Source organism: Taudactylus pleione, unplaced genomic scaffold (genome assembly GCF_031769625.1).
Source record: "Taudactylus pleione unplaced genomic scaffold, aTauple2 ptg000513l, whole genome shotgun sequence".
NCBI classification, from domain to species: domain Eukaryota; kingdom Metazoa; phylum Chordata; class Amphibia; order Anura; family Myobatrachidae; genus Taudactylus; species Taudactylus pleione.
Genome location: NW_028284915.1, coordinates 77,305 through 93,542, shown reverse-complemented (window position 1 = coordinate 93,542; position 16,238 = coordinate 77,305). Strand labels below are relative to the sequence as shown.

Sequence of the window (16,238 nt, the reverse complement as noted above, 5' to 3'; positions counted from 1 at the left end):
TGCACCCTCTCATGCGGAGAAACTTCATTAAGCCAAGCCTCCTCCAGCGAGCGTCTGCGCCAAATAATACAGATCCAAGGCCCAGTCCGGGAACACAGCTCCTAAATTCCACGCTTGTGACAGTAAATGTCTCCTACACGTGGTGGAGACAGCCATTTTGTGGGCTGAACCAGTATTCATGTGAGTGCAACTGTCCATCAAATCATTCAGAATGTGTGAAACCATAAAAACACTTCAGAATTCATTTTAAGGCATGAGGGATGGGGACGATGCAGTTCTCAGCGATGTCCACACAGTGCAATTGAAATGCTGCCAGACCGGTCAGAAAGCTTACACCTCATGGCCACCAATATGGCTAATCTTCTCCCATAGAGATGCTTAGGAAAATTACCAATGTTGGACTACCGTAATTTTCAGGCATGTGCCCAGCTGACCATCGCAGTGGCACATTGACGTGAATTGGATTCCTCCCAAAGGGCCTAATGCTGAGTCGGAGGCAGAAATGCAGGCAGCAGCCTCTATTGGTGGTTGCCCATCTGCGATTTTATTCAAATGTTATTACAAACTCCTCCCCATGTGTACAGCCGTGCATCCAAATCTGCAAGGACTGAAGCGCTTACTCTCAGCATCTGGAATTTCATTTGGTCAAACATTAGTACAACATACAAGAGTAACATTGGGTGGGTCAAAACATTTTGCATCTCCTTGCTTTAATTCAGTATCAATGCAAAATGGTTATTCTAAAAGCATTATGGTCACATAGTGGCAGAAATAGAATGGTCTATGTTGTGTGCTATAGTTTATATTAATGATCTAGCATCTGCCCAGTGAAAGTGACGTTGTAGTAAATGTCTCGATAACAGAAGTATATAGAAAACACCTACGATACTATTTTAATTCACTGTTGTACATAAGCAAATATGTGTGGTTTAGACAAGGTGTTCCAACTATTACAGTACAACAGTGCCACACATTGACCAATTGTCATTATTACAGTAGACATATATCACATACTGGACGGGAGATCTCATTTATCATAAATTGAAAATGATTTGCCTTTATTTAATGTATGTGTTTTTTCCAGGTCTTTGTCAGCCCCGTGTACCAGGAACAGTAGGCGCTGAGCCCTTTTCTGCAAAAATTCGCTACACAGGCCCTGAAGATCCTGATTATCCTAATCTGATAAAGCTGACAGTAACTATGCCTCATATGGATGGTATGTAGTTCCATGTTATCTAAACTACACAGAAAATCTACCAGTGAGAAATACCTTATGTATGATTGAATATTTGCAGGCATGAATCTCATTATTCTATATGTGCTTCCCACAATACTCATAGAACAGCAGAACAGAGCGCGGGAATGTAAATGTTGAGGTAGAAACAGCATAAACGTAACCGAAGGGTAAATCTATATTTTTATAAATATATCGCACATCTTTATATCACAGGCATGCTTCCTGTTGTGTCAACCAGACACATGTCCAACTTTGAACTGACTCTTAGTCCTGATGGCACTCGGGTCGGAAACCATAAATGTTCTAATCTCCTGGACTACGATGAGATTCCTACCAAGCATGGCTTCATTACAGAGGACACAAAAGATGATGAAGTGATAGGTGAAACCTCTCCGTACCAGTACAGCACAGCTCTAAGATCGGCTAGGACCTTGCGTTTCTATCGTAATCTGAATCTGGAGGCCTGCCTCTGGGAATTTAACAGCTACTACGATATGTCTGAGCTCCTGACAGACTGCAGTGGAACTATAGGGACTGATGGACAAGTAAGTATACATGTATATACAGTATACAATTCTTTTGTGCGCAGCCGTTGAAATTCAATTCTATTTAAATGCCACTAACTGGTGTCCTTTTGTATAAGTAAGTGGTGTCATTGATAAATATATATTTTTATGTAGGTAGTACAAATATAGGCATAAGGCATTGATGTATCCATAATGGGTGTGCGGTGCACAACGGTCCACACCGCACACCTGGCACCTATATAATTATACTTACCTCTGCAGAGTCCCACATCAGCTGGCTCTGCAGAGCAGCAGAAATCCCCGGGAAAGCGGCTCAATGGCATTTTCCTGGTGATTTGCGCTTGCTTAGAAGAGAATTCACCAGGAACATGGCACAGGCGCCACTTTCCTAGAGACCTACACATATAATCCTATTTATATTTTGGAAAGGTGAATTATTGGTGAGACAAGAACCACAAAGTATAATATTATAAGCAATACAAAATCTTCTAAAAAACAAGGTATAATATGTGTGGGTATCACATAGACAAATCAGTGCTGTTGATGTTGGAATGTGACGAGTGCGAACGTCAGATGGCCTCAGCACAAGGTTGAGCAGCGAAGGGGTTAATGATGCAGTTTCTGTATGGAACGTCGCAATTAAAAGGAATATTGTTAGAAACTGATGACATTGTTGTATTATATTAATGACATCAGGTCATATCAGTGTCCATAATATAACCAATATGTCCCTTTAAAAAAGATTCATTTTTTTTTATAATATTTATAGCAGAGAGTATCTCTTGGGAGGATATGTATCAAACCTTCTAAAGAGGACAGGTGGAGAAGTTACCCTTAGCAACCAATCAGCTTTTAGCTATCATTTTATAGAATGTGCTAGATAAATGTTAGCTATAATCCTCCACTTGTTCTCTATAGACGGTGTGATACATCTTCTAATTGTTGAGGTGAAGCATCTCTAGTTTAACACTATCCTATAACCAGGGGCTTCGAGAGGGGAGAAAGAAGGCCTGGCGGGAGGCTTAACCATGCCCCTAAGATGGTGCAGCCATACCTCCTTCATGCTAATGTCAAGCTCCTCTACAGCAGTGTTTTCCAAACTCATTCCTCAGGGAGCACGAACAGTGCATGTTTTCCAGGTCTCCTCACAGAATCACAAGTAAAATAATAAGCTCCACCTGTGGAAAATGGAAACACCTGTACACAACTAGGAAAAATGGAAACACTGTTAGTGCTCCCTGAGGAGTAAGTTTGGGCAACACTGCTCTAGAGCAGTGGTTCTCAAACTCGGTCCCCAGGACCCCACACAGTTCACATTTCCCAGGTCACCCAGCAAGTGCACAGGTGTATTCATTATTCACTGACACATTTTAAAAGATCCGTAGGTGGAGCTAATTATCTCACTTGTGATTCTGTGAGGAGACCTATAAAACAAGCACTGTTTGGGTCCTGAGGACCGAGTTTGAGAACCTATGCTCTAGAGCAGGGGTCTTCAAACTTGGCCCTCCAGCTGCTGTGGAACTACACATCCCAGCATGCACTGCCACCGTTTTGATATAACAGCATGCTAAAACTATGTGCAGTGCATGCTGGGATGTGTAGTTCCACAGCATCTGGAGGGCCAAGTTTGAAGACCCCTGCTCTAGAGGAACCCAATATTCACAATGGAGCATGAGCACAGGCAACGCTCCAGATCTCTTTACTGCCCTGTCTGTAATATCCCTTCTTAATATGTTTACACTGCAGTGTTATATGTGTTTTACAGGTATTGAATTTGGTTCAGTCATATGTCACCCTGCGAGTGCCTCTCTATGTGTCCTATGTGTTTCATTCAATGGCTGCAATTGGTGGATGGCAGCACTTTGACCTGCAGTCTGAATTGAGATTGAAGTTTGTGTATGACACGGCCATCCTATGGAATGAAGGAATCGGCAGCCCACCGGAGTCTGAGCTGCAGGGTAAGATCACCATTTTCATTTAATAGTCCATCCACAGTTAGCGGACAATGGAAGAACAGGATGGCTCAGTATTGCCATCATATGGCCACTATTAGCACTACAGAAGCTGCACTGTTCCTCTTTTCCCCAATTATTTATGCAAAATGTCACTACTCTTTACAGGAATTACACACACTTACTCCATGTTTCTATAGACTTGTGCTGTGATTATATCAATGTGCGTTTTTCCTCTGAGAAGTTTTCTTAATTTTGCACAGTGAGATTTACTTTTCACTTTACATTGGTATCTTAGTATAATGGTCATAAACACAGCACAAAACAACAGCTTCTTAGTGTAACTGCAGCTTTGGACCTGCTTTGTAAGGACTCCTCGTTTGTCCTTCATAAAAGTGATCATTGTCAGGTTGGGGGATCAGTGTCCTCAAATCAGGACAGTCCCAGCTGTCATTTTTGTGGAGACAGTTTTTTGGAATAGAGATACCTTGCTCTGTCTTAATACTGTTGTATTCCATGATGCACATTCACCACCTCTGTTCACAGAAGATGGAAGTGTGTGCAGCGTGTCTATATATATATATATATATATATATATATATATAATCCAATATTCGGCACTCTCAGCAAGAGTATTACCTTGGCCCGGTGCCACCGCACTTTTCAGTACTCACAATCTCCAGCAACAATGTGACACTCAGGCTCCGTATAAAGACTCAGACACGGTTATGTAGTAAATGAAGACAGTTTACTACATAAATTGAAACGTTGATATTGTCACCGTGTCTGAGCCTTTATACGGAGCCTGAGTGCTGCATTGCTGCTGGAGATTATATATATATATATATATATATATATATATATATATATATATATATATATATAATTTGAGCAGTTCATATCTGCGCTCACATCATCATATAGTGCAAACAATATATCAGGGGTGCTCCTCCTCAGGTCAAAAGGCCAGATCAATCATATATTCCGATACCACACACAAAAAAGAACATGGAATGAGGGCACTCACCAAAATAGAAGATCAACTTATTTAATTAAGGCAGTAAGTTAGTAGTTCACGGTTGCTACATATGTGGAATTACCGACGTTTCGGTCCAAACAAGGGCCGTTTTCAATGTACAGTAATCCATAGGTCATAATACAGCATGGGTCCAAAAAAAGTCACAAACCAACTGAGCACATCGTATAGTACATAGTGCAGTCTCCCAGGGCCCCGTTATATAACTTACACACTCGTGACCAATAAGCCAATCAGCAATCAAGAAAATGAATAGCCAGCCACTTTCCAAGGTGTGGAGGATCAGGGCAACAAAAAGCACCGTAAAGTGCGGTGGGCGTGAGGGACCAATTAAGGTACCAGCCGTCCATACCGCATAGTGCCGACGATCCGGCGCAGCACTCTGACGCACCATCTCTGGCATGCTCAGCGTGACACGCACCTAGCATCCATGGGTGACGCGCGTCATGCCCTGTGGTTCACACACAGCTGCGCGTGCACCCTGGACGCATAACCAAGGCAGCAAGGATATTAACCTCCAAGGCAGTGAGCTGGTTAAAGCTACAGCCAATATGGCATGAGTTTAAAGCAGAAAGCGTGGCATATACAAAGAGCATGTCATATACAAAAGGACCCTGGGGTACATTGCAAAGAAGGAATATACACAATAACGTGAATAATATCAAATTACTGAAATCACAAGGCAGCAGAGCATAGGAATATAGCTACGCAGAATTAATGGCAAAAATATAATAGTGTAACTGAAAAATATAAATATGTTACAATAAATGAACAAATGATAAACTATACAACAAACAGAAAAAGAAAATAAAATGTAAGAAATAAGAAATACACTAAAGTGGTATAAGTGATAATACGAATTATGACACGAGCAAACCAATATAAATAATATAAAAAACCTCAAAGAAAACGAGCATTAGGGTAAAAACACAGACAAGTGATTGGTCTCATTTAGACCCCTTGGTGCCACAGTGTCAAGCTTACTAATCCAAAAACTCTCTCTTTGGTGGAGTCGTTTTGTACGATCACCTCCCCTAAGTAATGGTGGCACCCAATCGATAAGGCGACACCGTAACATCGACATCTGATGGTCCAAGAGGAGAAAATGCCGAGCCACCGGTTTATCAGTACTGCGTATTTGTAATGCAGTCCTGATAGAAGACCGGTGGTTGGCCATTCGTTGCCTGAATGGTCTGGTGGTCAGGTCAACATAATATAGGCTACAGGGACATGTTAAAATATAAATAACAAACTCTATTTGGCAATGTAACCTATAATTCATCTTAAGTTGTTTCCCAGTATGTGGGTGTGGGAAAGTAGGGCCTATAAGCAAACTACGGCAGGTGATACAACTCCCGCAACTCACACATCCTGGTTTTTGTTTTAGCAGCCAATCGGTCCCTTTAGATTTCCTAGGGGATAATGTTGGTCTCTACTTATTAATTAGGGGTTACATTGCCAAATGGAGTTTGTTATTTTCGGCATTTTTTCCTCTTGGACCATCAGATGTCGATATTACGGTGTCGCCTTATCGATTGGGTGCCACCATTGATTAGGGGAGGTGATCGTACTAAACGACTCCACCAAAAAATATGATTTTCGAAACTTGATGAATTGCCTAATTTCCACATCCCCATACCTAAAGTATGGGGAGAGTGGAAATGTTTGTGGCAGGACTGTAACCAGGAGTAGTGATATTACCTGCATTACTAGGTTGATGAATGGGGCTGCAAATTAAAATTTACCAAAATGTTTTTACATTTCTATGAAATTGATTATTGTTCACTTAATTTTTTGTGTTTATTGTATTATTAGTAAACTGTTATTTACATTTAGCAGTATGACAAATACACTTGACTTTGTTTCTGTGCATGCACTACAAGTTGTCAAACCCTTTTATAGGTGATTAATAACTAACAAAATATTTATTTTGCTGTTCATTTCAGGATCTCTCTATCCAACCAGCATGCGTATTAATGATGAAGGGCGTCTAGTTGTGAACTTTAAGACTGAAATTCGCTTCCGTGGACAGTTTGTTATGTCTCATCCAGGTAGGAGCGTAATACCAAGTGTATGTATTTGGTTAATAGGACAAACGGATTGATGGGGAATACATTAAGGATATAGGATTTATTTTATTAAGGTTTCAAAAGTAAAGTGACCCTGAAATATAGCCTTCTAGAAAGGGTGTTTATGACGACAAAACTTTCAATCATTGTACAGTCTCTACGACTTATAATATCCATATAATTTACAGTTACAGTTGGGAGTGCTGTATTTCATATATTTCCTTGTTAAAGGTCTTTTCTCTGCCTCAGGTACATCTTTGTCATCCATGGTCATGTCAGTCGACCATCCAGAGCTCACTTTTACATTAAGCCTTCTCCGTAGTGAGCCAAGCTTCAGGCAGCCTGTGCAGCAGTGGACTTTTGTCTCAGACTTTGCTGTAAGTATTGAGATCTTTTAAATTTGCCTATTTCAAAATGAGCCTAGTGATCAAAAACCATTTAGGACTTCACAAAGTATATTGTATGGTATTGCCCCAGTACACCTATATGGGCCGCCCATCGCCCTACATTCCTGCTTTTAAAATATGCCTCTGCAGCCTAGACATTTTATGGGAGGCAGAGAACTTGGTGCACAGTGCAAAAAATGGGGATCATTCATACACACCTGTACAAAGCAAAAGTGTTTGTTGCATGCATCAACTTGCTTTATAAATGTAGCCTGGAGAAGTCCCCAACCCAAGTACCACTGTAATGGACGGGAGGAGGGGTGCAAAGTCACAATTCTCAGTGAAAGTCATTATAACTCTGTCCTCTTTGTGGGATGTATCAATATCAGGGGACAGGGCCACAGTGACGCAGTCCACCACAGTCCCACACACTGTGGCTCCCTGCATCTCCCCTGGGGAAAGAAAACACACACATTAATAACACCACATATACCACACTATTTGCTTGTAATACAAGTTTAGTAAAATAACCATTGCTGAGTTCCATGGTTCCATCTACTGGTAATTATAGTGAACTGCAGATAGCTAGAACCTGTGTCACTTGCTCAATAGAACAGAATTATGTTCTAAGGTCGTCACCTTAGTAAATAGTAAATTAAGGGAATTCTACAACCTCAAAAAGTTTCCTATATACATTAGAAAAGAGACACACCTCTTTACAGTTTCTTCTCTGTTTTTTTTTCTAGGTTCGAGATTACTCCGGTACTTACACAGTAAAGCTTATCCCTTGTAGTGCATCCCCTAACCAAGAATATACTGTACTTCCTATATGCAACCCACGAGAGCCTATAACTTTTGACATAGATATTAGGTTTCAGCAGGTAAGACACATCTTCTATACAGTATCTGTTTATAGATAACTTGAATGCATGTTCGTGCACGTACAATAGCATATACATATCACACTCTTATTATTTTGTAGGTCAGCGATCCGGTATCAACAGAGTTCAGTCTGAACACTCAAATGTTTTTATTGTCCAAAAAAGAATTGTGGCTATCAGATGGGTCAATGGGATTTGGTGAGGGAACAGATGTTGCCTTTTCTGAAGGTGAGAACACTAGACTTCTATGAAGTAATTTAGACACAAAGAAACAGTCTGCATATAGCTGTTTTAGTTTATATTAGTACAGTTTATGTCTCATTACACCAAATCATATAACAAATATTTGTAAGGTGCTGTCTGAAATGTAAGGATGACAATTCTTTTTGACCATAAGTAATGTAACATTGCATGCTCAACATTCTATACGCAACATTCTGTGCTTAATATTCTATGCTCAACATTCTGTGCTTAATATTCTATGCTCAACATTCTGTGCTTAATATTCTATGCTAAACATTCTGTGCTTAATATTCTGTGCTCAACATTCTGTGCTTAATATTCTATGCTCAACATTCTGTGCTTAATATTCTGTGCTCAACATTCTGTGCTTAATATTCTGTGCTCAACATTCTGTGCTTAATATTCTATGCTCAACATTCTGCGCTTAATATTCTATGGTCAACATTCTGCGCTTAATATTCTATGCTCAACATTCTGCGCTTAATATTCTGTGCTCAACATTCTGTGCTTAATATTCTATGCTAAACATTCTGTGCTTAATATTCTATGCTAAACATTCTGTGCTTAATATTCTATGCTCAACATTCTGTGCTTAATATTCTATGCTAAACATTCTGTGCCTAATATTCTATGCTCAACATTCTGTGCTTAATATTCTATGCTCAACATTCTGTGCTTAATATTCTATGCTCAACATTCTGCGCTTAATATTCTGTGCTCAACATTCTGCGCTTAATATTCTGTGCTCAACATTCTGCGCTTAATATTCTATGCTCAACATTCTGCGCTTAATATTCTGTGCTCAACATTCTGCGCTTAATATTCTGTGCTCAACATTCTGCGCTTAATATTCTGTGCTCAACATTCTGTGCTTAATATTCTGTGCTCAACATTCTGTGCTTAATATTCTATGCTCAACATTCTGTGCTTAATATTCTATGCTCAACATTCTGTGCTTAATATTCTATGCTCAACATTCTGTGCTTAATATTCTTTGCGCAACATTTTATGATCAACATTCAGGGTGGGATGTACTAAGCCTCGCATCTGTGATGCGGTACATCCCACCCCTCATCAGGTACATACCGCGGTTGATTACAGCATATGTACCTAGAATATCGTAAAGGACAGCTCTCCCGAATAGAGGGATTTCTGGGTTTAACATCCAGAAGTATCTATGGCGTCCTTCTGCAGGGCCTCCAGGGGGAGATGGGAGGAATCTGATTGGATCCCTCTCGGTAGGCATCCCGAAAAGAAGCCCAAAGGCTTCTATTGGGTAACGCCACCTGAAGATGGCATTACCCATGGGTGCTTTGTACATTTGGAAAATGCAATAAAACAATTTTCTGGGCTTTTGCCTGATTTTCCTCTTTAGTACATCCCGCCCTCTGTGCTTAACATTCTATGTTCAACATTTTATGCTCATCATTTTATTATCAACATTTTATGCTTATCATTTTATTATCAACATTTTATGATCATCATTTTATTATCAACATTTTATGCTCATCATTTTATTATCAACATTCTATGCTCAACATTCTGTGCAAAGTATAAGTTCAGTGATTTGTTCCTCCTGTGAAATGTTCTATGAAAGTAATCATTGTGTGATATTTCACAACACTTTATTTCTGTAATACTATATAGCTTAAAAGAGTTACACAAATGACTATATATCAAGGGTGACATCTATGAAAAATGTTACGGTAGAACAATCATTTTTGTTCCATTTTCTAAACTCCACTAGATACTGTAAGTGACAGAATCCAACTGGTTGCTCTGGGCAACACCATTGTATTCCATTGCCCCAGACTTCAATAAGTTCCTAACAAACGTTAACATCACACCTTTTAGTGAATGTGTCCCTTAGCTCCTTTAATAGTCAGTTGATGAGTAAATATTTATGTATTTTGGATGCCTCCTGTATGTAGTATTTAATTGGTAATAATTTTTCTTTTTGGTGTCAAGGGTCTCTGATTTATGGGCGAGTCATGGTGGATCCTGTTCAAAACCTTGGAGACTCTTTCATCTGTAACATCGAGAAAGTATTTTTATGTACTGGAGCAGATGGCTATGTACCCAAATACAGTCCAGAGGACAAGGAGTTTGGATGCCTTGCAGACTCTCCAACTTTACTTTATAGATTTAAGATATTGGTATGTCAATACACTACAGTCAATGTAGTGTATCAAAGACATGTTTGTATGGAGCATATAGGACATCATCCATCATATACTGTATATGGGCTAATGTATCATGTCCTGTGACTTATAAGAATATTATCACAGAAGTTTTTCGGTACCGCATAGAGCTGAGTACTTATATGGGTCATGGTATTTCAAGGTGACTTCTAATATCCATAACATTATGAAATAGAGGGTATATTAGCCCTTATAATACACAGGTTTTCCAAATAAACGCTAAAATGATGATGTGAGAACTCACTACTTATAAGCAGATTGTACAGAAGACATATTACCACCACTTTGGTGTTATCTCTGAAAAACAATATTTTAAGTATTGTCATTTGTGCTCTCTGCTTCATGGCTCACTATGATTTATTTCTAAAATCTAGATAAAGAGCACAACTTGTGCATGTAGGGTAGAAGCACAGGCACCTAATGCATTATCATTTAGATCTGTGTAGCACCTCCAATTGGCCGCTACAAATGTACTCCCACAGAAGATGTCACCATATTGTTGTCATAACTACCGGTGCAGTTCTGCAAAAGTAAACACAGAGGGGCTGATCCTGAGTCAGACGCAGACGCTAATGCCGTGGCCGAGATGCTCACAACTGAAACGCCCACTTGCAGCGTCTCCAGAGAGTGCATTTTCGTCTCTGTGCGTCTGATTTTATACTGCGTCTCTGAGCGCTAACAAACGGGACACATGCGCTGTGCGACTGGGACAAATGCACATACTTTAAACATTGGCCAACATAATTGATATTTAATGCCGACGGCTGAATAGCTGCCGGATCAAATACCGGCAGCGGAACCAATAGCCATTGGTCAATGTCAGAAATCAATCTAGTTCCTATTTACTAACAGCAACTTGCAGGATGTAGAAAAGTATCCCTCCTAACCACTCCTCTTTTCAATGGACACAAATTCCAGCCAAATAGTCCCTTATTTGGATCTGATATTTACAATATATGGGGTTGGGACTGATTTATAGAATCTTAATTTGTTGTAATTACATAGCATCTATTGTGGATACTGCTTAATTTCCTTTACTTAGCTGTGTGGCGACTATAGCTGTGGTGCACATTTATGGTCATTTATTATACCATGATGCAGTCTGCCAGAGCAGGTCTATAGCCACATAAAATACTTCTTGCTTTATCATTTTGGTAGGTTCTGATGACCAAATATACAACTTTTAGCAGCTAGTGAAAAGATGATGTGGTCAGGGCTCATTTAAAAAGTGTAAGATAAAATAGAGCCTCTATTGGAAAACTTGGCAGGCTGCTATATGACTTGCTACAGGGTTAAATAGAAGCTATAACTACTGAAATCAGTGCTAAATATTTTTATAACTATTTACATTGCGTTAGTTTGTACAGCTATGTATTTTACAGTAATAATAGTCGTTACCTGGCTAAATAAATATAATGTTCCTACGTTTTATTTCGTTATAGGACAAGGCACAGCCAGAAACTCAGGCTAGAATGTTTGGAAATGTTGCATTTGATGCTAAATTAGTCGCTGACAACCCAGAAGCTTTGCCCTTGGTAAAACAGCCAGGATCAGATGGCTTCAGCCTCTCATCAGATGCTCTGTTTCAGGTAAGTCTAGCAGGAAAGAACTATTACAAATTCTTAATTGTTTGCTGCAGCAATATATGAATAAAGTTGCAATAAATTGCTGGTCATTGCCATGTAAATAATGATATTACTGTAACGGGTTGGGTATGAAATACCGACAGCTTAAAATCTTAAAATCCCAACCCTGGAAGCCCGACACATCATAATCACGATGCCGGCTGGTAAGTGTATTTAACCCTCTTCTCCCCCCCCCCTCCCGATCCCCCTTGGGGGTGCCTAACCCCAAGACTCGGAGGGGGTGCCTAACCCTAAGTCCCCCCCGTGGTACCTAACCCTAACCCCCCCTCCCTGCACCCTATACCTAACCCTCCCGGGCGGGTGCCTGACCCTAACCTCCCCCCGGAGGTGCCTAACACCCCCTTTGTCACGACCAGGGTTCCTCGGCATGGCAGTCGGCGGGTGATACCTGTGAGGACGCTATGGCGAGGGGCGTCTGGAGGTGGCGCTGGTGCCTGGTGTGGTGCATTGGCTGTGCGTAGCCCTGTGCGGGCATACTGTCACTCTGGTCTAGTTAGGCCTGGTGGAGCTTCCGTTCCGCTCTGGCATGGGTGTCGCCATCTTGCCTCCGGTCATGTGACCTAGTCGCCCTATCCTGGTGTCACATACTCCTCTCTGACCAGTCACGGCTGTGCACTGGGGATTTAAGGGAGTTCAGAGCTCCCTTACATTGCCAGTACAACGTGTTTCTCAGCGTGAGCTTAGAGAGAGTTCCTGAGCTCATTCATCTGCCTGTTGGATCTCTGCTTAAGCCTGCTTCATCTAACCTGCTCCTTACCCTGCTGGATTCTCCTGCCTCCTCCAATTACCTCTCCCATTGCCTGAGTACCTGTGTCAGCTGTTACCCTGCACCTTGCCTCCACTTGCATTTCCTCTGGACATTATTTCTTCAGCCTGCAAATTCCCTTCAGCCTCACAAAACCTGCATCCTGGACTGTTCCTGCCTGTCACTATCTGGACATTCTCCCATTAGCTTCACTACAGTTCTCAAGTGCACTTCAGTGCTATACCTGGACTTTTTCTTTTGCCATTTCCATGTCTACTAAGCCACTCATTAAAAGTTCCACATTTTCATTTAAATCTGCTTCTGTGTCTCCTCCTATCACCACCCCGGGCCCACAACAAAACCAGAACCTGACACCCTTCCCCTAGCCTAAACCTAACCCTCCTACCGCATCTAACAAGTTGCGATGCCCGACTAATCTACGTTTGGAATACCAGGTGTCGAGTTTAGCATGGGGCTAATGATATGTGTCAGTATTTAGATGCCGATCTTTAGTCCCATGCCAGGCTTTCAGTGTCGAGATTCTATCGGTCTACATTTCGACCGCTGGCCTTCTGACTATAACCCACTGTAACAGATGTTTTTGTTTGCATTAATTGAAGAAATCCTTGTATAAAAAAGCTGTGGGGCTTTAACTCCGGAGATTAGCATCTAACTGTTTAGTTGTGTAATAGGCAGAAAACTAGGAATATTATGGCGCTGATTCAGAGTCACATGCATGTCCACTTGTGGACGGATCTTGTGATATTGCGCATGCATCCGAGCTGAGCATACTATGAGCAACTACGAGTTATTCAAGGTCATCCGCATTTCCACTTACAGCTGACTGTGTGTGACTGGGCTGCAACGGGGCATTTGCACGTAGGCTAAGTGGTTTCACTGCATGTCAAGGGGCGTATAGACGGATTTGCACGCTAAGGATGATGCTAATGTACGCTGATGGTGATGGTGGCTACTTTCACAAGCGCATAGATTGGATAGGAGCAGCCACGTAGATGCAGCCAGCTCTTAATACACTTGACATTTATTTCCAGACATGCAATGCGGACACATTTGCACCTGATTTGTGCGCAATTATGAATCAGGCCCTGAGTTCAACTACTTGTTAATTATTCCTCACATTAAGACAATACTTATGTTGTTAATCTGCTGTCCTCCAATAAATCAAATGGTAAACTTAGGCCCTGATTCAGAGCCGCTCGCCCTGACCAGAGCGCTCGCTCTGAATCAGGGCCCTCCTCCATTAAAATGGAGCGTCCTCCATGGTGTAAAGCAACACTTTTTTGTTCTTTTGAGATTCCTCATATTTCCTCTTATTTTATATTGAAGCGTTTATCAACTCCACAAGAGATTATTGGGTAAGCCTAAAAAACAGCTAGTAGGGTGAAAATGACCATAGGTTTAATGACAAATCTGGGGTAAATTTACTAAAGGTCGATTTTATTAAATTTGGATCGATTTTAGGGTCTGATTCAGACCCGTTCGCAAGGTTGCATTCGCACGTAGCCTGCCGATGTTTGCAATCTGCGCATGCGTACAAGACGCCATGCGCGTGCACGAACTAGTCCATGCGACCAGGAAGCGTTCGCGCCCTGTACACAGATGCACCGCAAGCATGAGTGACAGGACGTGCCATTTGTGGGTGGTGACGGGGTGGTCATGGTAACGGGGTGTGGTAGTGAGAACACAAGCGTGTCTGTGCATTGGAACACCATTTCAGGGGCTTGCATAGTTAAGACGCATCGTCAGCGTACACGTCACATGGCTGATTTACACACAGCAGCACTTGCAGTTCTTGCGGTAGGGTATGGTCAGCCACAAATTGTGTGTATGAATCCGATGTTACCGATTGTTTAATACACTTCCTGGAGACGACGTATGTCACTAAGGGAATGTGGGCGTCTTGTGTCAGGCTGGTGGGCATATAAATACATATTATGCTTGCTTATGTCTTGCTAGCGATCGCGGGATTTGCATACTTCGGCTGCTGACAGCTGCGTGTGAACGCATCCTAGCGAACAGGTCTGAATCAGGCCCTTAAATCGATCTAAATCAATGTTGTGTTTTAGTGGCTAAATCGCACATTAACTTTTAAAAATCAGTGTTAGAAAATTGTCTGTTAGCAAATGTGCGATTTAGCCCTGAAACACAACATCGATTAAGATCAATCTAAAATCGCCCTCTAGTGAATTTACCCTCTATGAATAACACTGATATGAAATGTTAAATTTAGGAATTTGTATTCAACTTGTAAGGTCTGATTCAGTGCCTCTAGAAACATAGAATTTGACGGCAGATAAAAACCACTTGGCCCATCTAGTCTGCCCCATTTTTAAACATATTATTACCTCTACCCTTATTGATCCTTACTTCTTCTGAATTATATCCTTATGTCTATCCCATGCATGTTTAAATAGCTCTACTGTCTTAGCCTCTACCACCTCTGATGGGAGGATATTCCACTTGTCCACTACCCTTTCTGTGAAGTAATTTTTCCTCAAATTTCCCCTGAACCTACCACCCTCCAGTTTCAGAACATGTCCTTTTGTTATAATACTTTTCTTTCTTTGAAGAATGTATCCTTTCTTTACCTTGATAAAACCTTTTATATATTTGAACGTTTCTATCCCCCCTTTCCCTTCTCTGCTCCAAACTATGCATATTTAGATCTTTTAGTCTTTCCTGGTATGTTTTGTGGTGTAGACCTTGCACCATTTTAGTTGCCCTTCTTTATACAGTCTCTAATGTATTAATATCTTTCTGGAGATATGGCCTCCAGAACTGAACACAGTATTCGAGATGAGGACGTACCAATGACCTATACCAGTGTTGGCTAACCTTGACACTCCAGCTGTTATGGAACTACATAACCCAGCATGCACTGCTACAGTTTTGCTATTAGGGCATGCTAAAACTGTGGCAGGGCATGCTGGGATATATAGTTCCACAACAGCTGGAGTGTCAAGGTTAGCCAACACTGACCTATACAGTGGTATTATCACTTCTTTCTTTATGCTACTGATTCCTCTCCCTATGCAACCAAGCATCCGACTTGCCTTCCTCATTGCTTTGTTACAATGTTTGCTTGGCTTTAAGTCGCCTGAAATAGTGACTCCTAGATCCCTTTCCTCTTCAGTAGTTTCCAGTATAGTGCCATTAATACTATATTTAGCCTTTGGATTTTTGAGACCCAAGTGCATGATCTTGCATTTTTTGGCATTAAACTGTAGTTGCCATGTTCTTGACCATTCCTCTAGTCTACCTAGATCATCAATCATTTGTCTTACCCCACCTGGT

At 41.1% G+C, this 16,238-nt stretch overlaps 1 protein-coding gene across 1 annotated transcript in view; it reads left to right on the top strand.

The window, feature by feature from the left end:
- Positions 1-16,238, top strand: part of LOC148501566 (FRAS1-related extracellular matrix protein 2-like) — a 92,245-nt gene that overhangs the window by 71,825 nt on the left and 4,182 nt on the right. The window contains exons 15-23 of the mRNA XM_088450266.1: positions 1,085-1,216; positions 1,451-1,782; positions 3,530-3,722; positions 6,699-6,803; positions 7,071-7,198; positions 7,954-8,088; positions 8,190-8,316; positions 10,300-10,487; positions 11,975-12,121. Coding sequence (XP_088306392.1) covers positions 1,085-1,216; positions 1,451-1,782; positions 3,530-3,722; positions 6,699-6,803; positions 7,071-7,198; positions 7,954-8,088; positions 8,190-8,316; positions 10,300-10,487; positions 11,975-12,121 — 1,487 coding nt within the window. The remainder of the gene's footprint in view (positions 1-1,084; positions 1,217-1,450; positions 1,783-3,529; positions 3,723-6,698; positions 6,804-7,070; positions 7,199-7,953; positions 8,089-8,189; positions 8,317-10,299; positions 10,488-11,974; positions 12,122-16,238) is intronic.